Source organism: Bos taurus, chromosome 25 (assembly GCF_002263795.3).
Source record: "Bos taurus isolate L1 Dominette 01449 registration number 42190680 breed Hereford chromosome 25, ARS-UCD2.0, whole genome shotgun sequence".
Lineage (NCBI taxonomy): Eukaryota > Metazoa > Chordata > Mammalia > Artiodactyla > Bovidae > Bos > Bos taurus.
The window spans coordinates 34,462,839-34,487,685 of record NC_037352.1 but is presented as its reverse complement, the minus strand read 5'-3'; the positions used below and the strand labels follow the sequence as shown (position 1 = coordinate 34,487,685).

Below are 24,847 nucleotides of genomic sequence, written 5' to 3'. Positions count from 1 at the left end.
ACAGAGGGTCAGAAGACCCCCTCCCCACAATCTCCTCCCCCTGCCCCAAACATTCCCCACCCGCAAGTCCCACCCCGGCGGACATGACTGGACCGGAGACCACCTGCCTACCTGCGAGGGCTTGCTGGACCCGGCTGGGCTTCGGCATCTTCACAGGCACCGTGGCGGGGACACTCCGGGGGCTGCTCACTGGACCGCTGGGCAGAGAGGCACTTGGGGAGAAGAAGGGGACAGAGCTCAATGTGAGGAGCTGACTTGGCAGAAAGTGAGGAAGACCCTGGTGCTGCCGAGGCCCCTTTGTGGTTTCACTTCCCCGCAGCAGCCTCTGCACTGAGGGCTTCTGGTTTTTCTTTTTAAGAGAAAAGATCCCCACGAAGAATATCTCAAAGGACGGGCGAAGAGGTCTGATGGTCACGACTCTCGAAAGCACTTCCTCCGTGAAAATCAACCAATAAAAGTCAGACTCCAGGTGGGGCACTGGGGAGGGGAGGGAACACTGGGCAGGGAAGAACACGGCTGGGGACAAGACTCATCTTTTTACATGGTATGGATAACGAAGCGTTGGCTGTCACAAAATGCTCTCCTGGACAATCCCAAGACTCTGAAGACAAATCCTAAAAGAACTATGAGCTCACCAGCTTCACCGAAATGAGGGCTCTGTGGTAACCAGAGAGCGGAAGTCCAATAGAAACCACTCCTAGTGGTCAAGCCCAGCACCACCAGTAACGGGCCAAACATCATCAGGAACTCCAAGAGAAGATGTTCTGAGAAGGAAATTAACACCCTTTTTGTCGTTTCTGCCAAAACAGCATAGCCTCAGTCCAATCATGAGAAAACATTTGATGAAACCAAATTAAGACCATTTGACAAAAGTAACTCTTCCAAAGTGTCAAGGTTATGGAAGATGAAGAAAGACTGAGGAGCGGTTTTATCCAGAGGAGGAGGAGAGGAGGAATGACAACTGGATGCAGAGTGGGTTCATGGATCGAGAAGAGAACACCACAGAAAAAACTGATGAAAATCAGAAAAGTCCTTAGCTAATAGTCCCACACCAATGGTGAGTCTTTGGTTCTGGCAACTGCACTACGGTTATCATGAAAGATGTTAACACAAGAAGTCCAAGTAAGAGAGATGGAAACTCCACTATTTTTGTAACTTTCCTGTAAATCTATTTAAAATAAAGGAAAAAAAATTTTTTTTAATGAAGGTCTTGCTTCCCACAGTGACTAATTCCAACTCTCTCACTTGGCTTTAAGCCATTATATATGTGTGTGTGTGATTGTATTTTTACTTTTTCACTTTTTAAATATCTGTTGATTGATCTGACTGTACTAGGTCTTAGTTGCAGCATGTGGGATCTAGTTCCCTGACCAGGGACTGAACCAGGGACCCTTGCACTGGGGGCTCAGGGTCTTAGCCACTAGACCATCAGGGAAGCCATCATATTTTTAAATGGTAATAAATCCATGCCAGTATAGGTTGTGGGGAGCCCCATACTGGAGACGTCTGATGCAGATGGCCCGAGGTGCCTGCTACTCCCTCCTCATCCCAGTGACTGTGTCCTCCAGCCCTGCTCATGTTCAAGATGATACAAGACGAAGGGTCCGCAGCCCCTAACTGGAGCTCCCCGAGGACAGGGCCTGGGTTCACTGGGCTCAGGCCACAGCCAGGAGCTGGAAAGGTGCTCAGGAAACGATGGACGCCTCCAGCCTGCTGTCCTACCCTCGCAACGGCCAACAGCCCAGCAGCCACCTGCTGGTGGCAGATGCTTCTGGGAGCTCCTCCAGCCCCCTGCCTACCGCCAGCCTCAGGTCACACATGCCGCTGCTGGACGCAACGGGGAGCTGGCCGGTTCTGGTCCACAAAATCTCACACTGGCTGGTACTGGTTTTCACTTCTGGACTTTACGCTTCCTGCTGCCCATGTCTACTGTCAGCCCCAAGGGGACAATGGAACCAGGCCTGGATGCTCTGCTAAGGCAGTGGGGGAAGGGCTGGGCATGCACGACACCCGGGCTAAGGCTTTGGCCCCACTAAGCTGTTTAATTTGAAGCCACACCCACCCCCTTCCTGAGTGTGTTTCTTCAATTCTCAGGTTCTAGAAGTGAACGACTTGGAGAAGATACAGTCCTTGGAGGCGTCCTTCACCTCCTAAGCCAACTCAACAGGGAGCAATGAGCCAGAAAGTGGGAAAGCCAAAGCCTGGCTCTGCTGCTCCAAGGGGTGACCCAGCGGGCTGGGCACCACGGGCCCAGCAGGGCCAGGGCAGCGGGGTCTCCCCTTGCTGGCAAGAGGCCCATATCTGAGAGAGAAGGCCAAGGCTCAGGTTCTACCACAAGAATGAGAGCAGAAAGCAGACAGGCAGTAAGGCTTCCAACAGGCAGCTCACGGAGGAAGTGGGACCAGGAAGCGTCAAAGTTCCATCTGCCTAGGGATCTCCCGGTGTCACTTCCCCTGTGACTTTCCCCAGCTCCTCCCCCATACGTTTCTCTGCTGTGATCAGAAGGGACAGAGAAAGGATCCAGCGGTTTCCACGACGGGGACTCTGAAGAGCAGACAGAGCCTCGGAGGTCACGGATCCCCCTGCGCTGTCCGCTAAGAGCTCAGACTGGCAGAATGTTCTCTGCTGTGGGCACCATTTGCCCATGAAGTGCCCTTCTGAGAATTCCTTCCTATCAGCCCCCTGCCTGCCTGTTGGGTTCCTAGGTCTCCTACTAGGCCCTCCCTGCCTTTCCCATCTAAGAAACCATCTCCAGGAGCTTCCAAGTGGAGGTGAGAACACAAGACAGAGATTTCTCATCGTCTATTTGGACAGGATTGGACAGTCCTGGACAAGGGGCAGAGCTAGGAGGCAGGAGAGCACGGCATGCAAAGCTTCCCTCCAGTTCCCCACAGGGGACCCTCTGAGCATGTGCAGTACAAGACACTTAAGATGCAGACAGAGCCTGGGGACCCCACTGCCAGCACCCACTGAGGGGCACGTCGAGTCCCCTTTCCGAGCTTTACTTTCTCTCTCTGTAAGATGAGAATAATCCCCCAAGCCCCCCTGGGTGGCTGCCAGGCTGTGTGCAGTACGATCCAAATGCCCGCTGTGTCCCAGGTCCCAGTGGAACAAGGCGGTTCTGGAGAGTCGTGGGGCCCTCACCAAATCCTGACCAACACAGCCCTGTCAGAGCAAAGGGAAACTTCTGCAACTGCCCTAGCCAACTTGGTAATCTTACAAGGGGAAAAGAGAGACGTAGAGAGAGAACAGAGGTGAGCCGAGGGCTCACAGTGAGCGAGTCAGGAGTCAGGTCCCACTGGAGTCCAGGACCCCAATCCTACAAGTTTAAAGAGCCTGACTGATAGCAGGAGGGAGCAGGGTGCAACTTTCAGAGGCTGGGAGAACAGCGGGACAAGAACAGAGTAGATGGACGAAAATGAGAGCCATTTTCCTAGGCCAGGTGAGTGCAGGGGCAAAGACCCCCGAGACCTTGCTACAGCGAAGCTGCAACAGAGGGCTGCTCGTAATCACCACCCCGAGTCAGCAGAGAGCTAACACCTCTATTAAACAATGGCACACCCACTATTAAACAACGTGTGCATGACACATTTTGGAAAGTCTTCCATCCAACATCATTGAAACACAAGTCTTGGTGCTTAAAGGGATAAACTTCAGCTACCAGGAAATTTACTTAAACCCGGCGGCTCAGTGACAAGCACGTGTCTTCCCGATAGATTACTCACTCAGAGAAAGGCTCCTGGGGCAAGAGGCGGGTCCATCAGCTGAGGTTTTACCCGGATTGAGCAGGAAGGGATTTGAAACTACATGGGTTCCAAAAAAAGAACCCACAGGGGCTCCACAAACTTTCATTTCGCTCACTCACAGGTCCTTCCCAGGGGCTACCAGTAAACGCTGCTGGTTCCCGGTTTCCCCAGTCTGTGGCGCTGGTAACTTTCACCTGATGCTGCTGATGTTCGCTTGGCCTGGAGAAACTACACCACAGCCGCTGGAGAACTGAGGTGCCAAGTGTTTTCAAATCCTCCCAGCCCAGCTGGGTGAAGAGGTCAGGGATTAATTAGACCCCCTCTGGCTCTACAACAGCCGTTCGAGATGGCTGACTATAGAAGGCCGCACAATGAGTTAGACGCGGGAAGACTGACCCCTGCCAGTGAAAGACGCCCCTCCCCGCTCCTGAAGAGATGGTCCAAGAGGTCAAGGTGAACCCCCCGTCAGGAGGCAGGCCCCTCTGACCCTGCTTCACCTACCAGAGCTGGCTGGCGCAGTTCCCACCTGGTGTACAAGGCAGGGTGGCAAGGCAAGCAGCAACACGCACGGCCAAGCAGCAGAGTGAGGCTACCTGGCCCCGCAGCCTTCCCTTCTGGAACCTGCCTGGACGGGGCCCTCAAGCTGGGGAGGGGAGACTCCAGAGAAATCTCAGGGGAGACCAATGGGAGCCCCGTGCCAGAAGAAAGCAACAAAGCCCAAGTGGTCGCCTGGCTCCTCCCAGAATCCCAGCTCTAGAACCTTTGAGAAACCTGCCTCAGTTAACACGTCAGCACAGAAGCCCCAGGAGGCTGGGCAAAGCTGACCGAGTCGTAAAAGCGGCTTCACCCTTACTGATAACCCTTCTGGGCTGGCAGACGTGACGTGTTTTTCTCTAAAATAGACTGACCCACGTACTGGAAGAGGCCTCGCAGGGCACTGGGAGGGACTGGGTTGGCACTGAGCCCAGCATGCTTATGTCTCTGAGGAAGGCCCAAGCCTTACCCATGCTTCCAATTTCCAGAAAGACCTCAGAGCCACGAGCCCCAGCTTCAGAAAGGAAGAGACATACAGGAAGACACCAGGACCCAGTAGGCCCGCCTTCTTCTCCGCAGCGCCAGCCTCTGCACGCACCCGTCAGGACGTCCTGTCTTTCTCTCAGTCCGACTTTCAGATGGCTTCCAGAGCTCCACGTGCCCCACGCGGCCCACAAGGGGCCTGGGTTTGAGCCCAGTTCTGCCACGTCCTGGCTGTGCTGCCAACCCCGCCAGCCTCCACATGCTCCCCTGGAATCTGGGGACACCACCTACCACAGGCCGTTGGGAGGATCTGGGAAAACCGAGCCTGGCTATAACGGGTGCTTGGTGAGTGAAGCTGTCATTGTCTTACCGAAGCCGGACGGGTCCTCTGGAGAAAACACTAGAGGCCCCAGAAGCTGCCAAGGAGGTCTCACACTGGGAAGTTTCAGCCCTCCTTGTGGTCAGGAGGGCTGGGCTGGGTGAGCGAGGTGGCACCAAGATGCTGACTCTCCGGGGAACAGGGCAGCCACAGGCCCCCACGTCCACTCACCGCCTGCTGAGGTCACCCTCTCTCAGAAATCTGCCCCCATCCCGGCCACCACTGTGAATCCTCAAAACGTTCTGCAGGCCCCAGACTCTCAATAATGATCAACGCCAAGGCCCCTGGTCAGGGACAGGTGTCTGAGCACCCCAGAAGCATCCACCACTGGCCACTCCAGGGTTTCCCCACTTTGAAGTGTCACCTAGCTTAGATGGGGCCCATTTCCTCACTTTGTCGGGGTGCCCTAGGGACCCGACTGTACCCCAGGGACCCGCACAGCAGCCAGCCTACATCACCTGCTGCCGCCCCCACACGCTCAGCGTTGTGCTCTTTCCTCGACACTGTTAAACTCCAAAACTGGGCTCCAGCCTTCCCCTGGACGAGACCGTGGGCTCGGGGAGAGGACTGGACCTTCCGTGTTTGTGATTTCAGGGCTGGGCACACAGCAGGCGTCAGTGAAATGTCCTCATGTACCCAGCAGTGGGCACACACACACAGCCAAATAATCTAACTGCTCAGAGAGCCCGATTCTCCTGAGCCGATGAACGGATCACTGGGTTTTTAACCCACGTGGCAACTACCAGCACTCACATGCCAGAGGTCGTGGAGGTCGGTGGGACGCAAGGCTGTGGATGGCCGTGGTCCCTTGGCACCACGTGATGCATGCAAAGGACATGACGAAGTGGTGGGGCAGGAGGAGGCAGGTGCCAGGTCTTCACGGCACAGGGGGAGCCTTCCCAGCTAAATAAGGGCGGAAACCCAAGGCCCTGACAAGGCGCACGGCTGGACACAACAGCTGTCAGGAACACAAGATACCTGGCTGCGCCGGTGGCGGACGGTCCTGAGGGCTGGTGCTGCGACGCCAGGTGGGAGAGGCTGGAGCGGCAGAGGGGCGCGCTCCCCAGGGAGGGCGGCGCCCCGGCCCAGGGGTTGGTGGTGTTCAGCCTGGGCGCAGACCTGGCCCCCGAGAGGGAGGGCTTGTTGTACGGAGCAAAGGCCTGGTGGGTCCCCCAAACAATGGCAGTCCTGTGGGGGGGCTGGGGGACGGGGTAGGCGGGGAGGTTGGTCATGGAGTGGCGGTAGCGGCCTGACACGGGGCCAGTGGTACCACCGCTGAGGCACTGATGGCAAGAGCAGGCCACCCCCGTGTGGCCCGGTGGGGCGATGACGGTGGTCACTGGGTATGGGGGCCCCGCCTGGCGCCGCACGCTCCGGCAGAAGCTGGAAGTCTTGTTGGTCTGCGTGTGGGTGGCATAGTTGACAGTGTAGTTGTACCCCAGGGGCGCCAAGTCCACGAGCTGGTTGCCCTGGGCCACCTGCTGCTCCAGGTAGTCGCAGACGCTGGCCTCGTAGGCCGTCCAGGAGTTGTCGTCACCCAGCCACTCCCAGACGATGCCCCGGCCGGGGGCCGAGTGCTGCGCGAACAGGTGCCTCCGCACGGCCCTCATGGTGCCTGTTAAACGGAGGGACGCACGTCAACAGCTCATCTGCCGCCCTCACCACCCTCAAACCAGGCGCTTTAAAGTCCTCTTTGTTCCCTACAACCAACATAAGATAATGTGGTCACAGTATACACACATGGGTCATGCTGCTGTCTGACCTAAAGGCTGACACTGATGACTCTCTCCAAATCTGGGATGAAAGGCAGAGTGCACTCTCTATGCAAAGAAACTGCGGACCAAAGGGGTGAAGTGGCAGAGGGGGACCGGCCTTTCTCAGCTGGACTAGGGGACGCTGGACGCTGGGGTCAAAGACCAGCTGTGGCTCAGACCCGACGAGGCCTCTCAAGACACCCCTAATGACGAAACCTGTGTGGGCTGACCGAAGACACCAAAACAAAATGTCTGAAGAAGACAAAGCCATCTGTAATCCAAGCACCGAGAGGAAAGCACGCTTCGTAGACTGAGATATATTCCTGCCCGTCCAGTCTTCTAAGCACGTACGCTTAGGTGCAGCTGAGAATCACAGCGAAAACCTTTCCTGTTTCCATGTGCTATGCTGTAGGTAATTCTTAGGTCTCTAAGACTCTGTGAAACTCATTAACTTTTTTTGTTTTGTTTTTTTGGCCCCACGGCATGTGGGATCTTAGTTCTCCCACCAGGGATGAAACCTGTGACCCCTTGCAAAGTGGAAGTGCAGAGTCTTAACCACTGGACAGCCAGAGAAGTCCCAGAAACTCATTAACTTTTACAGACTTTTCTTACACGGATGTACATGGATTCCCTTGGACTTCTCAGGTAGCAACTATTAGGAAACACCTGTGGTTACCTTATATGAATAAACCAAATTGCATGATTATGGAAAGGAGAAAGGAAAAAATCGATTTGGGCCATGCTTCCAACAGTACTTGCCAAAAGATGATCACTGCGATTACCCTCTACCTACTCTCCTGACCTCAGCAGTCAGAGCAATACATTTAACCCCCAAATCAGATGACGTCACTCTTCTGCCCAAATCCTCCTGGGCCTCCTCCTTTTAGAAGAAAAGCTGAAGTCCCTTCAAGGGTCAGAAAAGCCCTGCATGAGCTGCCCCTCCCCCTGGCCTGTGCCTGGCCCTTCCTGGTGACCAGGCCACGCAAGCTCTAACTTCAGAATAACCTCTCCCTACACTTTACACACCCTCATAAACACTCACTGACCCAACCATACATGGGTCACGAATTATTTATCTTGCTCGCTGTCTTTCTTGGTGACTGCAAATGTCATGAGGGCCGGGACTTTTATCTGCATCTGCTGCCTGGAAGCCTGAGTCCTCACACCCCCAAGGAGGCTGCTATGGGATCAGAGCTGGATTCTTCAGGCTGGGCACCAGTGCGTTTGGGGCCAACAGTTCCTTGTCGTGGGGCCAGTCCTGTATGCTGTAGGATGTTTATTTTGTAGCATCCCAGGCCTCTACCCACTAGATGCCAGTAGCACCCACCCCACAGTCCTGACTGTCAAAAATGTCCCCACACGTTGCCCAGTGTACCAGGAGACAAAGTCACCCTCGGCTGAGAACCACTGATTTAGAGGGACAGGCACAGCTCTGGGAAGAAGCTGGCGGCCCCATTCTCGGTAACACTGATCACTGCTGCTGCAGCTGGTCAGTCGCCTCAGTCGTGTCCAACTCTTTGCAACCCCATGCACTGTAGCCCACTAGGCTCCTCTGTTCATAGAATTCTCCACGCAAGGACACTGGAGTGGGTTGCCATGCCCTCCTCCCGGGAATCTTCCTGACCCAGGGATTGAACCCAGGTCTCCTGCATTGCAGGTGGATTCTTTACCACTGAGCCACTGGGGAAGCCCATACTATTAATATAAACGTAGGAAAGAAAGAAACATGAGTGCACAGCAACGTGAAGTGACCCGCCCAGGTGACACGACTGTCCTTCAGGAGCCAGAACTCATCACCAGGCCCTCTCCCTAGCACGGTGTGCCACGCCCACGCTGGCTGGCCTGCTGGCCTGCTGCTTGCTAGACCTTCCAATCTCTACAGGCAGTTCTGCTTTGGGAGACAAGGGGAAGGGGCCGGGACGGCCTCTGCGCTGTGTTTCAAGGCACCCTGCACCATGAAGCGGCACCTCACACGCCGTGTGGTGCCCGCTACCACTCAGCGTCCGCCTCCCAGCCCTGTGCGTTTCAGAGGCAGGATGGCGCTGAGAGTCAACTCTGTGACCCGAACACAGAGCACAATGTCCGGCCCGAAGGAGGCACCTAGACACACGCTAGAGGCAGGAAGGGTCTTACCAGTGTCCTGGCGGAACTGCGTCCAGCTGGGGAGGTCAATGATGTAAGGAGCCAGTGAGGGGTCGGCTTGACCTAAGGGGATGCTGTGGGCCAGGCTCCCCAGTCCGAAGCGCTGGCCCTTCTGCTGCACAAACTGCTGCTCGATGTAGCTGCAGACGGCGGCGCTGTAGGGGTGCCAGGTGCCCAGCCCGTCCTGCCATTCCCACACGGCCACTGCCACCGGGCTGGTGTACACCTGAGCCAGGGAAGGGCTTGGGGCCATGGCCATCTTCCCCAGGACTCCCTGACTTCCTCAACGGCTTCAGACCACGCTGGGCTGGAGTCTCGGGTTCATTGCCCAGTGCTGCCAGGAGACCTGTAAACAAGACAGACAAGTGGTTACCCACACACACGGTGGCACTGCCCGAGTCGGTCTGGGTGCAGGGAAAAGCTCATGCTTTTCCAGTCACTTTTTCCCCTAATACCTTAAAAGCTTCATGAACCAAATACCTTACCCTGTCTCTCTGCTCAGGCAGGCAGTCAGAATCCAGCGTCAGTCAGGCAGTGCTCTTACCTCTACACGTCCGGGAAGACAGTGACTGAATTCCCGGTGCTAACTATCAGCCCTGCTTCTGTCCCTTTACCAAAACTTTCCCTCTGGCCCAGCTACTAAGTGTATCTTTTGATACACTTAGCATATTTTCATGAGTCACCTCAAATCCTTCGTGGACGGGGGCCATGAGGACGCTTTATACCTGTGTGGGGATGACATAGTTCCCCAAGTTGGTTTGTTAAGACACAAAACAATACCTGCTGTGTTACAGATTAGAAAAAAACCAAAACAGAGTCTCAGAAAGGACCAGGGGCTCAAGGGCAGCCCGGGGTCAATGGCAGAGCAGGGACTCAAAGTTGGGGTGGGTACCAGCCCCACCCAGGTCTCCAGGCCCCCCGGGCTCCCACATCATTAACTGTGGAGCCCGAGACGGACATCCAAATCCCTGGGCGCTGAGCTCCTCCCTCTCCGGCCTCTCTGAGCCCCGCTCTCGGGTCCCGGGCCTCGATGACCAGCAGCCAGGTCCAGAGACTTTACATGCATCTCCCGAGGCCTCCTCCCAGTCACCCCCGCCTAGTTGCATCATTCGGGGTTTGCCCAGGCCACCCGTCGCATAAACTTCGCCCCCACGGCACCACGGAACATATGCAGGGGTGACGGCGGTCCCGGTCTTTCTGTCCTCCTCAGACGGCAGACGCCCCGCAGGTCGGCCTTGTCAACAGCCCCATCACCAGCCCCAGCACAGGCCATGGAACGCAGCATGAGTGTGACAGGGATTAGCTCTGAGCACGGCTGAACTCAGGAGAAGATGACGATTCCAGTGCCTGCAAGTGTCTGAAGGAGAAGGGGGCTGTGGACTCACACGGTGGCAGTGCCCAGAGCGCCAGCTCCGGGGGTGTGAGGGGAACGGGGCCGATGTTCAGTGACAACACCAGAGGGACTCGTCTCAGTTAAGTGGAACAGACTGTCAAGGCGGTATTTCTCCCACTTTATGGACAGGAAACTAAAGCTCCAAGAAGTCAAGGCGCTACTGAAGGCCACACATATGGTGCTGAGAGACAGCACAGAGTGCACACCCAGGTCACCCGAGCTGATGCCCTTCCCTCAGCGGGGAAGGCTCAGTAATGGGCTCTACCTCGAGCTCCACTTTCAGGCCCCGCTTAGGGAGGAGAGAAGGGGGCAAGGGGAGGGGGGGGAAGAGGAGCCTGCATCTCATGCCGTGAGCACCCTCAGCTGTGACGTCCACGGAGGGCCCTGGTGCCAAGAGGGTCCCAGTTATGGCATCTGCTCCGGTTCCCACCCAACCCCCTTAAGCACAGGCATCGAATTTTGTTCCCACTTTGCAGATGAGGAAACTGAGGCCCTGGAAGTTTCAGAAACTTGCTTACATGGCCACTAATGAGGCCGGGACCCTGGGCTTTCGCTGCTGTCCCCGAGACTGCACTCCAGCAGGGTTTCCGTGAGAAGGCTGAGACCATCTGCCCCACGAGAAAGGCAGACCTGGAGCAGCACGTGAAAAGGAAGGGGCATGGGCTCTGGCGTCCACACACCGCTTACTGTGCTCCATTCGCTGTGTCTTCTGATGAAGGTGACCAGGCCCTGCCAGCCTGACTTCAGGTGGACACAGCCACATCCCCTCTACTCTAAGTGCACTCCTCAGGGACTCAGACGGACAGGTGTGCTAAGGCACCCAGCAGATATCAGCAGGCCTGGGCCTCCCTCCCTTTCCCTGCCCCCTCCACCCCACCCCTGCCTACCCCTCGAGTCTGGGGCAGGAGCGGTGGCCCAGGGCGGCTCTGTGCTACCTGAGAGCACAGGCGGTGAGTCAGGCCAGAGATAACTCTGAGCACACCTCGGGGAGCCAGGCCCGCCCCTGAGCTGCAACCACTTCAACAAATCCACACCTCCCACCCTGGAGAACCAGACCCGGGATGCCCTTGAGATGGCTGGAGGGTTTATTAGCTCAGCGCCTGCAATTAGAGGTCCCTGGAACAACACCCAGGTACAAATCACAGGACTGGTTTCGGGGCCAATTACTCCTGAGCCCAGACTTTCCCCCGGCACCTCCTGACAGGCATCACTCATTTCTCAGCCGGAGGGGGAGCCTCCCAGTTACCAGCACACGCGGTACGCTCCAGCATGTCCACACATCCCCAGGTGAACCGACTTGGAGAAGTCTGCCAAACAGCCTGAGAACTCCGCTCGAGAACATCAGCGAGAGCTGCAGACTGCAGGCACACCACAGTCCAGGCTGGCAGGGTCCTGGAGACCCAGAGATGAGAAAGACCCAGCACACGGCCCCTCCATGACCGGCCACTGTCCCCACTAATACAAGGCCTGCACTTTTTGTCCAGCTGCATCAAATCCCAGCAAGTGCCAAAACATCTGGAGCCGTTTCCCGCCTCCCAGCCATGGACCCTGCTGCCCATGTCCCGAGTCCCATCCTCTCCGCATCTGAGCCCCTAGCAAACTTGCCCATCTTTCCAGACTCAGCCGGAGCCCCCTTCTGAGCCCTCTGACCAGGTGCTTGCCAGAAAATGCTGACTGCACCCTCCTGTGCGTCCTCACCGCATATCCCGCTTATCCGAACCGGATCACATTGATTGGTTTCAGCGTCTGTCCTCCCTCCCACAGCCTCCTAAAGGGAACTCCCTGAGGGCAGAGCCGAGGCTGACCTAAAGCTGGAGCTGCAGTTCGTCAAACACCCCAAATCCCAGAGGGGCTGAAACACTCACAAGGGAGGAGCACCTTTCACTCCAGGGGCCTGGGGCAGGGCCCAGGATGCCCACTGCTGCTCCCCTCAAAGGCAGCAATTACGCACACGCAGCAGCCAGTCAAGGCACCCATTCTCTGCTACAGCCTCAACCACCCCCAAGCTGCAGTTCAGAAACCTAATTTGTTTTGGCTCTTAATGATGGGGCTATTTAGGGTGCTCTTAATTATGAAAACTATTATTCTAATTGGCCATGGGAAAAAAGCCTCAGTCTGGGGGCCACCTAAATACTTTACAATAATGGAATAAGGGAATTCTGAAATAAATTATGGTACATCCCAATGATGGAATGTGAGTCTTTAAAAGGCTTTCAGACCTAGGATAATTCTCCTGCCAAATTAAAAACACAGGGTATGTAACCACACACACTATGATCTCAGATAGGCAGGTGCACCATTTACTGAACGTCTACTACGAGGCAGGCACTCTGCCCAGTGCTCCTGTCATCCCACTCTCTCAACCCTCAATCGCCCCTGAAGGTAGAAATTATCCCCATTTTACAGACGCAGGAACTGAGGCCAAAAGAAATAAAAAATTTATTCAAGGTCAGGTGGCCGGTCTGTGACACCATGAAGCCCATGTTCTTTCTACCTTATATAAACCAATTATTAAAAGGCTGGAAGGAACAACTCTTGACATGTTACTAGGGGCGATGGAGTTAAGTATGGGATATATGTTCTTTACTTTTCTCTATACTGGCAGATGTTCTACAACGATCATATTACTTATGATGATCGGACCAAAATTATCTTTAAAAAATGTATTAACAACTTGACCACAAGAAAAACCATCCTGCCTTCCCTTGCATTCTTCCCTCAGATTTAGCCACAACCAACAAAAAAAAGCAAAATGGCTGTCTGGGGAGGCCTTACAAATAGCTGTGAAAAGAAGAGAAGCAAAAAGCAAAGGAGAAAAGGAAAGATATAAACATCTGAATGCAGAGTTCCAAAGAATAGCAAGAAGAAATAAGAAAGCCTTTTTCAGTGATCAATGCAAAGAAACAGAGGAAAACAACAGAATGGGAAAGACTAGGGATCTCTTCAAGAAAATCAGAGATACCAAAGGAACATTTCATGCAAAGATGAGCTCAATAAAGGACAGAAATGGTATGGACCTAACAGAAGCAGAAGATATTAAGAAGAGATGGCAAGAATACACAGGAGAACTATACAAAAAAGATCTTCACAACCCAGATAATCACGATGGTGTGATCACTGACCTAGAGCCAGACATCCTGGAATGTGAAGTCAAGTGGGCCTTAGAAAGCATCACTACGAACAAAGCTAGTGGAGGTGATGGAATTCCAGTGGAGCTATTTCGAATCCTGAAAGATGATGCTGTGAAAGTGCTGCACTCAATATGCCATCGAATTTGGAAAACTCTGCAGTGGCCACAGGACTGGAAAAGGTCAGTTTTCATTCCAATCCCAAAGAAAGGCAATGCCAAAGAATGCTCAAACTACCGCACAATTGTACTCATCTCACACGCTAGTAAAGTAATGCTCAAAATTCTCCAAGCCAGGCTTCAGCAATATGTGAACCGTGAACTTCCTGATGTGCAAGCTGGTTTTAGAAAAGGCAGAGGAACCAGAGATCAAATCGCCAACATCCGCTGGATCATGGAAAAAGCAAGAGAGTTCCAGAAAAACATCTCTTTCTGCTTTATTGACTATGCCAAAGCCTTTGACTGTGTGGATCACAATAAACTGTGGAAAATTCTGAAAGAGATGGGAATACCAGACCACCTGATCTGCCTCTTGAGAAATTTGTATGCAGGTCAGGAAGCAACAGTTACAACTGGACATGGAACAACAGACTGGTTCCAAATAGGAAAAGGAGTTCGTCAAGGCTGTATATTGTCACCCCGCTTATTTAACTTATATGCAGAGTACATCATGAGAAATGCTGGACTGGAAGAAACACAAGCTGGAATCAAGACTGCTGGCAGAAATATCAATAACCTCAGATATGCAGATGACACCACCCTTATGGCAGAAAGTGAAGAGGAACTCAAAAGCCTCTTGATGAAAGTGAAAGTGGAGAGTGAAAAAGTTGGCTTAAAGCTCAACATTCAGAAAACGAAGATCATGGCATCCGGTCCCATCACTTCATGGGAAATAGATGGGGAAACAGTGGAAACAGTGTCAGACTTTATTTTTTTGGGCTCCAAAATCACTACAGATGGTGACTGCAGCCATGAAATTAAAAGACGCTTACTCATTGGAAGGAAAGTTATGACCAACCTAGACAGCATATTGAAAAACAGAGACATTACTTTGCCAACAAAGGTTCGTCTAGTCAAGGCTATGGTTTTTCCTGTGGTCATGTATGGATGTGAGAGTTGGACTGTGAAGAAGGCTGAGAGCCGAAGAATTGATGCTTTTGAACTGTGGTGTTGGAGAAGACTCTTGAGAGTCCCTTGGACTGCAAGGAGATCCCACCAGTCCATTCTGAAGGAGATCAGCCCTGGGATTTCTTTGGAAGGAATGATGCTGAAGCTGAAACTCCAGTACTTTGGCCACCTCATGCGAAGAGTTGACTCATTGGAAAAGACTGTGATGCTGGGAGGGATTGGGGGCAGGAGAAGGGGACGACAGAGGATGAGATGGCTGGACGGCATCACTGACTCAATGGACGTGAGGCTGGGTGAACTCCGGGAGTTGGTGATGGACAGGGAGGCCTGGCGTGCTGCGATTCATGGGGTCGCAAAGAGTCGGACACGACTGAGCGACTGATCTGATCTGATCTCTGAACCCCTTCCTGGCCCCTGGTCCCAAGGCACAGCAGGACCCTGCTGTTCTACCAGAGATGTGTTTGACACAAAAGAGTTACGTGTGTCTGAGAGTCTTTCTATTCCTAGGGGATTTAGGAAAACTTTAGAACAAGATCTGAGCTGACACAGGAATCTGAGTGAGACGCATCCCACCTAATTGTGGGCCTCCAAGTCGGGGAGCCACACAAGCGGATCCCCTTACAGTTGAGGCCTCCAGGAAGAAGGCCCTGAACGTGGTTTTAAACTGGTGCCCAGACTGAGGGATTGTCAATGTGCCAACATGTGAGGACCCATTTTCTCCCCCTTGAGTCCCACTGAAATACGAAGTGGCCTGGCCCAAGCCTGGCAGTTCACCCCAGGGTCCACACGCAATGATCCTGGGACAGTCACAGCCCCTCTCCTGGGCTCAACTGCTCAGGGGGTTGGATGGGTTTTCGAGCTTCTTATAAACAGCAGAACCCTTTCCCAAATGTGACCGTACGCCTCCCATCAATAACACAAGATGTAAAAACGTGGGGTGCTCTGCCACAGAGGGTGCCCTCTACTTCCGACTCCGAGAGGCCCAGGAAGCCGCTGTGCAGGACAGAGGCGTCTGAGGTGCACGGGCTGGAGACCAGTGAGGCTGGGTGACCTTAAGCCCTATTTTCTAAGCTGCCTCTCTTTCGGGTGCTTTCCCAGAAGCACGGGCCTGCAACTCCACACCCCACCAGCTGACATGGTAAGCATGACCAGTAACTAGAGCATGACCTTGAAAGACCTGTTATGGGCAGCTGGCCACCCGGGCACTGTCAGAAAGCATTCCTGTGGACCTGGGAAAGTCGAATCCTGTGCAAAGACATATCAAAGAAATGTTCTACTTTGCTAGATGTGTTGTTTTTAACACAATGGAGTATTATTTTTCTGTCTCTCAAAGTCATAAAAATAACTTAATTTCAATACACAGTCCCACAAACACTGAGAAGTCACATTGCTGGGAGGGATAAACTCCTTCCAGAAAACAGTCTGGTAATATGTATCAAGAGGTTTAAAAATGTTCACTCAGGGGACTTCCCTGGCAATCCAGCGGTTAAGACTCCTTGCTTCCACTGCAGAGGGCGCAAGTTCAATCCCTGGTCAGGAAACTAAGATCCTGCATGCCCCATGGTGAGGCCATCACTTGCTTTGACCCAATCATTAAGAAATCTATCTAAGGAGATTAGAGGAAAACGTCAACATAAAGCTATTCCCCACAGCACTACTTTAACTTGGTAAAGAGAAGCAGAGAGAAAACTCAGTAGAAATGTACCCAAATGCTAACAACAGCTGCCTTTGAGTGGAGAAACTGCAGGAGACCTTTTGTTTAACTTCTGAACTTTTCCCATTTTTTAAAGTGGGAAAGTTTTACTTCTGTTATCAGAAACAAACCTCAACAATGCCCACAACTTTCAAAAGATCGTAAATAGGAACCAAACCCCCACCTCTGTTAACCTACCATCCTGACTTTAGACAGCCACTCCCGTCGCAATGGGGTTTCATTAACAGGCCTGTCAAAGCACCACGGTGCCTCCTTGCCAAGAGACACACGCCCCACCCGAGTTCCCAGAAAGTGCAAAAAACACACCACCCAAGGACCTGGATTATTACAACAGGAGCGCTGCAAGGTAGGGCTTTGGTTTAGACAAGGGATGGCTCCATCAAGCGCCACTCAGACCTTACTAGGCTTCTGAAGGATGGAAGGACTAACACTTGAGTTGTCCCTTGCACGCTGCGGCTGCAAGATGAGAAATGACAACTCCTCTCCTGGCTGGTGCCTGTCTGGGGCCTCCAAAGGCAGGTCTGAGCAGAAAGCCACACAGTATCCAGGGGGTGGGCCCCCGTGACCGACAGTTGCTCCATGGACAACCTCCTTCACCAGCACCAAGAACCTGCTGCCCCTTCTTTGGCCAGGAGCAAACTGACCACCCACAGGTCATCAGAGGGCTGAGCCCTGGTTCCCAGGCCTACCCTGAGGCCAGAATGTGGGAGCCGAGGAAGCAATGGCAGGCACAGTGGCCAGCAACAAGAGCTTACTATGTATTACCAGGCCAGTGCTGGCTAAGTATCTTCTGAGTGTTCTCACTTAATCTTTACAATACAGGGCAGGGTATTATCTCTGTTTTATAAAAGAGAAAACTGAGGCAAAAGATAAGCAAGTTGCCTGAGAAGTCACAGGTATGTGCTGTGCTGTGTTCAGGAGCTCAGTCGCGTCCGACTCTCTGTGACCCCACGGACTGTAGCCCACAAGGCTCCTCCATCCATGGGGATTCTCCAGGCAAGAATACCGGACTGGGTTGCCATGCCCTCCTCCAGGGGATCTTCCCAACCCAGTGATCGATCCCAGGTCTCCCGCACTGCAGGTGGATTCTTTACCATCTGAGCCAAAAGGGAAGCCCAAGATACTGGAGTGGGCAGCTGATCCCTTCGCCAGGGGAACTTCCCAACTCAGGAATTGAACCAGGGTCTCCTGCAATGCAGGAGGATTCTTTACCAGCTGAGCTATGGGGGAAACCCAGTCACAGGTTTCCCAAATCAGTTTGCAGAGGGAGAAGTTGATGTGGGTACATCAGCCTGCCAGATGTGTCTGCTCAGCCTACTACAGTTTGTAAATCTTACAGATTGAGCTAATGTTTTAAAATTAGGATAAATCAGTCAATCAATCCAGATTTCCAGCTTCTCTTGAAAACCAGAAAACCTGGCAACGTTTGCAGACCTGACCCAGATTCATTATCTAGCTAGCGACAACGAGCTGCGCCACTGTGGTGGCTGGTTCTGCTCTCGAGGTTACCACAGTTACCATGACTCCCCAGCGCGAGGCCAGCAAACCTTTTCTGTAAAGGGCCAGAAGGTACCTATTGTAGGCTCGGCAGAACATAGGGTGTCTGCTGCAACTACTCAACTCTGCAGTGTGAAAACAGTAATGGGCCACGTGTAAACTAACTCGTGTGGCTGTGTCCCAATAAAACTTTATTTACAAAAACAGGCTGTGGGCTGACTTGGCCCATGAGCTACGGTTTGCCAGCCAAGCTGTGCTCTCACCGTCCGGATAGTTGAGAAGGACTTCTTGGAACCCGTTTCTCTTTTAAACGCTGCGAGAGTGCTTATGGCTCTGGCGAGCCTCCCGTGTGGCATGCCTGTGCTCTGCAGACACGTTGGGCTTCGCCCAACACCTGAGGGTAAAACACAGCACCCGAGAGCACGACAGGCGGTGTGCGGCCCGGGTCCCCTGGGAAAGCCCAACTGCTCCCCAGAGCCACGCCTTTCCTGCGTCGGGCAATCAGGCCCTGTCTGCCTCTCCTCTCTGCACTCCCCGTGACTCTCTTATCTGTTCCCACGGCTTCAATAATCCCACGCACGTTGATCGTCCAGATCTTTCTTCAGATACCCTGCCCACATCCCTGGTCCAGCCATCAGCAACCCCAGGGACAGCCCAGGACTGATCAGGCTGTTTCATGCCCACCCCTCTCCCACCCACAGTGTCCACTCTACCTGTCCATTCACTCATCTCTTAATTCCCTGTGAAATCTTTCCTATACCCACTCCTGCCCTGCAGTGAAAAGTGGCCACATCTAACCACCAATGTCCATATGACACCTGAGTGCGATTATCTACTTGTCCCCTCCAGTGGGGCATGGGCTCCTTACAGGCAAGGATTACGGTTAGGAAAAGATTTTTCAAAGGAGACACAGAATGCTGACTATAAATGAAAAGATACATTTCACAGTGTTAGAATCAAGAATGGTTGTTCAACAAAACGTGCCTTAAAGAAAACAGAAAGTTACAAGCTGGAAAAAGATATGTGCAATAAACACAAAGGATTAAAATCAAGCATACATAAAAAAACTCTTACAAATCAATTTTTTTTTTAATGCCAAGAACCCCACAGAAAAATTGGCAGAAGATATAATTTACAGAAACACACATGCCAATAAACTCATGTAGAGATGCTTGACATTAGGGTTTGGTGACATAGAAACCATGATCCCAAAGATCCCATTTTATATCCATTCCATTGGCAAAAAAAAAAACAAAAAACAAAAAACCAGCCTATATCAAGTGTTGGCAAGAGTGTGGAGCAAGTGTGGAAGTGTACGAGGGCAAACTCTACAACCACTTCAGAAAAGAGTCTGGCAACAGCTATGGAAGTTGAATATTTATTTACCTTACGATCCAGCAAAACACCAGCCCTCAGTTCACACCCAAGAAAACCTCTTGAGTAGGTGCAACAGGGAACATGTACAGAAGTGTTCAGAACAGCTCTCTCTCAGTAGCAAAAACCTGGAAACGACCAGGCGCCCATCAATGGAAGATCAGATGCAGAAACTGGTTTCTTCACACCATGGACTATTATTCAATATTCAAGACAAATGAACCAAGTGATAGCAATACTACGGACAAATTGTAGCAATATTTTTTTAGGTTCCTTAGGAATACCCAGGTACCATAAAACTAGATAAAAATGAAAGCAAAGGGATAATGGATATCTCAGGATGGGAACAGGAAGAAAGATCAAAAACTGGATATGTATTCTGTCTCAAGATCCTGGCTTTTGTTGTGGATGGATGAAACGCAGGAACTTACAACACTCATTAAAAAAAACTTAGGAAATAAATAAAAGTAGGCCATGTGTGAACAGGTGATCAGTGTGGAGCAACCCAGTTCTCTGTTTATCTGAGGTGAATATTAAAACAAACCCACAGAGGTGACTCTTTAATTCATCTCCGGGTGCTGAGCACAAACCCTGGCACACAACTTCCTGGGTACATGTGGAATGAACGAGGGACGCTTTGTCCGTAGCCCCATTCCTGCTGTCTCTTAGGTACCTCCAACATGTCTGAAGTCAAACTCACCTTCCTTGCTTCTCTCTCTTTCCTCCTGGATTCCTTGGCTCCGGGCTGCCCCTCCTCCAGCTTCTCCCCACAGCCCAGCAGCTGCCCTGGCTTGCTCTCGCCTCCTCAGCCCCCACTGTGAGCACCCGGCTGGGACCTGTCAGCCTCTCACCTTGATGAGCACACTCTCTCACCTGGCTTCTTCCACCGTTTCTCCTTCTCACCCACCTCAGAGACAGGGATGAGGCGGAGCTTCCTGGAGTACAGTCCTGCCCCTCTCTCTCCACACCTCCCTTCGAGGTCTAGAAACAATGTTCACATTCCGTGGCTCACGGTGAAAGTCCACCAGCCTGGTCCCTCCCTAACACTACCTGCTGGCACACTCCCTTCAGTACCCCTCTCTCGTCTACTCTTCCCCCTCCCCAGCTCCTTCCACAGAGTTTAAGTGATGACCCGATACCCCATATATATCCGGTTTCCCCAACTCTGTGCTTCAACTTTACCTGGAACCCCACCCACTTGGCCAACCAGTTAAACACCTCCAGGATGCCGTGATGTGCCCTCTTGCAAGAAAATCCCCTCTCATCAACTTCTACAGCATTGCATCTGTCCTCTACAGTTCTCTCCGGCCATTCTATCTCTTTGACAAGCCCAGGAACAGCCAGAGCACAAGCTTCCCTGTCTACCTCCCTGTACTAGAAGCTGGCGTGATGTAAGGAAACAGTCACGAGGAGAATGATCCAATCCAACCCATTCCATGCTTTCTAGCCAGGGTGCTCATTTAGCAAGGCCCTTCCTGGAATTCTCCGCTAAAATCCCCCAAGTCTTGACATGACACGCAAAAGCCCCCACACTCAGCCCTGTACCCATCCCGATGCCCCAGCCACACTGGAGTCACACTTACAGTGACCCAGACACACCGGGTCTCTTCACAACTTTGCATTTACTGACTCCTCTGCCTGGCTTCGTCCCATACTTCCTGGGTCCTACTCCTTCTTCACAATTCACTTTGGCTCTCACGTTCTCAAAGCCTTCTGGACCTTCCCTTCTGGGCAAGGGTGGGGGTGGGGTGGGCTCTGCCTGTGATTACCCACTCCTCTATATGTATCACACCGACAATGCTTTGTTGCAATCTATGGTTTCTTTACCTTTCCCACTGAATGATGAGCTCCTGGAAGACAGAGTTTTTATGGCTGGTCACTGCACGCTCAGCACCAAGCAAAAGGGGCTGACCAAAAGGAAGCACCCAGTAAAGGTTCAAGTGACCAAGGAAATTAAAATTTTCGATGCAGAAATCCTGACTCGTGTCCTTCGTCTCATAACGCATGTGTGAAAACAGAAAGTAGCTTCTAAGACTGGTTAAACAGGAGAAGCTGTTGGCAAGAAGCCACCTGAATTTATCTGAGACAGGAGGCAATCAACAATCCACTTCCAGGGCTCACTTTCATCCTGGGGACCTCAAATTTCCCCCTTCCCAGTCTGCACTTTCTCTACTGAAAACCAGATTGGAAAGGCAGCGACGTGAAATCCCTGTGGCTCTCACCTTTTCTCTGTGGAGAGCTGGCACAAACCGTGCCTTATTGATGAAGATACCAGATCCTTAGGAGGAATGACTTGTGTGGATTCCCATCTTGATAGAAAACGCAAACAACAAAAACCGGGCAAATCTGAAAGGCTTGCTGACTCAGCGACACAAATTCCAAGGCACCTTTGCCAACAAGGAAGAAGACGATCGGGTTTTAAATTGGGAAACAGCAGTTAGTGAAAACGAATGCACAGATGTTGGGTCTGTGTGCTGTGGCTGGGGACTGGAAACCACCAGATTTATTTTCCAACAGCCTGGGCACAGCAGAAGGTACAGTAGTCTCCCTCTGCCCACTCAATAATCAAGGGGCTAGTTAGGGGAAGGAAAAAAAAAAAAAAAAAAGCCCTTCCACAGAAAGGCCTGAAAGGATTTTGTAAGCCAGTTTGCTCTGTGAGCATCCAAGAAATCAACAAACCACAGAACATAAAAGTTTGCCAAGGTCACGCAGTGAATGAACAAGAAGCCTAGCTATAGTTACCCAGATGGTTTAAGTAAAGCCTGATTACCAGAAAGACCACCTTCTAGAACTCTAGACGAGCTACGATGGCACACAGAAATATTTTGAGTTTCTTAAGCGGCCAAGCGTCTATCACACAGTATTTCCACTGCTACTGGCACTTAGGGAAGAGGAACCAGTGTGGAGGACAGTAGCTGACTTGAGAAAGGGTAGTTTCGGGGGCAAAGGGGGAGGGAAGTCTTCTAAGTCCTCTTCACAGCGTAAGCTACTGGCACCCCGCAAAAGTGAGCCAGGGTCCCAGAAAAGAGGCACTTCCTGGAAGGCGGACCTTACTTGAGAAGAAGAAAGCGGAGTTAGTTAAGCGAACTCCTCAGAAGTACAGCCCCCGGCTCCAGGGACCCGTCCACCGGGAGGCAGATCCCAGCAGGACCCACACCCTCACTAGGGCAGCCCGGTGTCCCCGCCGCCGCCGCCTCCGGATCCTGTACGAAAGGGTACTCTCCTCCCGACGGGCCAAACTCTCAGGGTCTGCGCCCCTCCCCTTGCCAGCACTTCGGCGTTCCCGCTCCCCACCCCGTCCGGTCTCTCAATGCCCTCAACTCCCGCCCCCGGGGACCTCCACCCGGAGCCCGGTCCCCGCAATCCCCCTGGGACCTCACCCCGGAGCGCCTCTCCGGCCCGGCCCAACCCTCCCTCACGCCCACGCCCGCCCCCTTCCGGTCCCAGCTCGGCTAGGTCTCCCCCGCGTCCCCGGGACCCCAGCCCTAGGCGAGGAGCAGGTGGCCCGGGCCGGCCCTCTCACCGAGACTGAAGAGAGCGAGGCAGGCGAGCGGAGGACACCGCCGCGCTCAGACTGCAGCTCCGCTTCGGCCTGGGCACTGCTCCGGCTGTAGCTCCTACTCTAACGAGGAGGCAGCTTGAGTGAAACTCGGCGTCGCAGCTTCCTCGGGTTCCAGTGCGCATGCCCAAGACGCTGGGCCTTCTGGGAAACGTAGTTCCGGCGGGGCAGCAGGGGGGCGGGGCCGAGCCCGACGTGCACCTGTTCGGTTCAGTTCAGTTCAGTTGCTCAGTCGTGTCCGACTCTTGGCGATCCCATGGACTGCAGCACGCCAGGCTTCCCTGTCCATCACCAACTCCCGGAGTTTACTCAAACTCATGTCCACTGAGCCAGTGATGCCATCCAACCATCTCATCCTCTGTCCCCTGCTCCCGCCTTCAATTTTTCCCAGCATCAGGGTCTTTTCAATGAGTCAGCTCTTCGCATCAGGTGGCCAAAGTATTGAAGCTTCAGCTTCAGCATCAGTCCCTCCAATGAATACTCAGGACTGATTTCCTTTAGGATTGACTGGTTTGATCTCCTTGCTGCCCAAGGGACTCTCAAGAGTCTTCTCCAACACCACAGCTCAAAAGCATCAATTCTTCAGCGCTCAGCTTTGTTTATGGTCCAATTCTCACATCCATACGTGACTACTGGAAAAACCATAGCTTTGACTAGACCGACCTTTGTCAGCAAAGTAATGTCTTTCCTTTTTAATATGCTGCCTAGGTTGGTCATAGGTTTTCCTTCCAAGAAAAAAGAGCTTTGTACCTACTTGGGCGCATCCCAGGAGACCTTCATACCTACTTGGATGACAGACACTTAAACATGCAACTGCAATCTAGTGTGATAAATGTGATAAAGGAGTAAGAGCATAGAAGGGGTGCCTAATTGCAGGAAGAGGGGATGTCAGGAAGACATTTCACGGGAGGTGACACTAGAATTTGAAGCCTGAGTAGGGGTTTGTCAAATGGAATACAGAGAAACATTTGCAAAGGATGAGAGATGAGAAAGTGCCTGATGCATTCAGGAAGCAATGAAATGTTCTGTGTAGCCAAGGCAGAGAATAGGTACATGGACAGGGTGAGGACAGAGAAAATGGATTAGGGTGTGGCAAGATATGGTTAAATGGCTGGGTGAGATTATGAAGGACTCTAAATATCACGCAAGAAATTTAGTCCACTGGAGTCAATGGAAGGATTTAAGCAGAGGAAAGAGAGGCAGCATTGCACTTTAGAAGGATACCCTTGTGGTGGGTGGAGGATTGAGAAAGGAGTGGGGAGACCAGTTTGGAGGCTTAGGCTGTAGTCCAGGTCAAAAGTGATGAGGCTTAAACCAGGCTAATGACTAATATTTTGGATCACAGACTTCCTTTACAAAGCTAAAGAAAGTGGTTCCCAGAAAAATGCTCGGATACATTCACACGTATACACACATACATTTTACATACAGTTTCAGGGGGTTCAGCGTCCTCTGAATCTTGGACTCTAATTGAAATATCTTTACATAATCTAATCAAAAGCTAGTGAAGGAAGAGAAGGAGTGCCTGCAGCAGGCCTAGTTTTTGGTACCCTAGGGCAGGACCTCTTACCGCCCGGGACCTGACTCAGAGGACACTGGTCTTGAGCCTAGGAAGGCATCGAAGTCGGGATCTCCCAGTTATGCCCAGAGCCAGCTCTCCATAGAGGAATGAAGGGTAGCATTTTACCCACGATTTATACTAGATGCTTGAAGTGGCTACAGATTAGAATAGGACACTTCCCTTCCCCTCTCAGAGCCTCAGTTACCTCAGCCATAATCATCCACAGGACGTCTAAGGCACTTAGTAGGTGCTGAGCACTGGACATGCGTCACCTCAGTGAATCCTCTCAACGAGATGGATGTTATTCCCATTTTTTGGACCTCTCCCCACAGCATGCAGGACTGTGGGGTCCTAGCCACTGGACTGCCAGGGTATTCCCTGAGGAATGCTGACTTCTGAAGAACGGATGAGAGGCAGAAATGTCTGGGGAAGAGGCTGGACTTGGGGACACGGGGT

General features: G+C 52.5%; 1 protein-coding gene across 5 annotated transcripts in view; it reads right to left on the bottom strand.

Annotated features, from left to right (window-relative positions):
- DTX2 (deltex E3 ubiquitin ligase 2) overlaps positions 1-22,922 on the bottom strand; it is a 36,437-nt gene extending 13,515 nt beyond the window's left edge. Inside the window, exons 1-6 of one of the 5 annotated variants that reach the window (XM_010819579.4) lie at positions 22,795-22,922; positions 21,494-21,658; positions 19,284-19,399; positions 9,030-9,384; positions 6,121-6,757; positions 112-212 (exon numbers count right to left, since the gene is read on the bottom strand). In XM_010819579.4, coding sequence (XP_010817881.1) covers positions 112-212; positions 6,121-6,757; positions 9,030-9,297 — 1,006 coding nt within the window. In that variant the 5' untranslated portion in view covers positions 9,298-9,384; positions 19,284-19,399; positions 21,494-21,658; positions 22,795-22,922. 5 annotated transcript variants of the gene reach the window in all.
- Between the last annotated feature and the right edge of the window lie 1,925 nt (positions 22,923-24,847).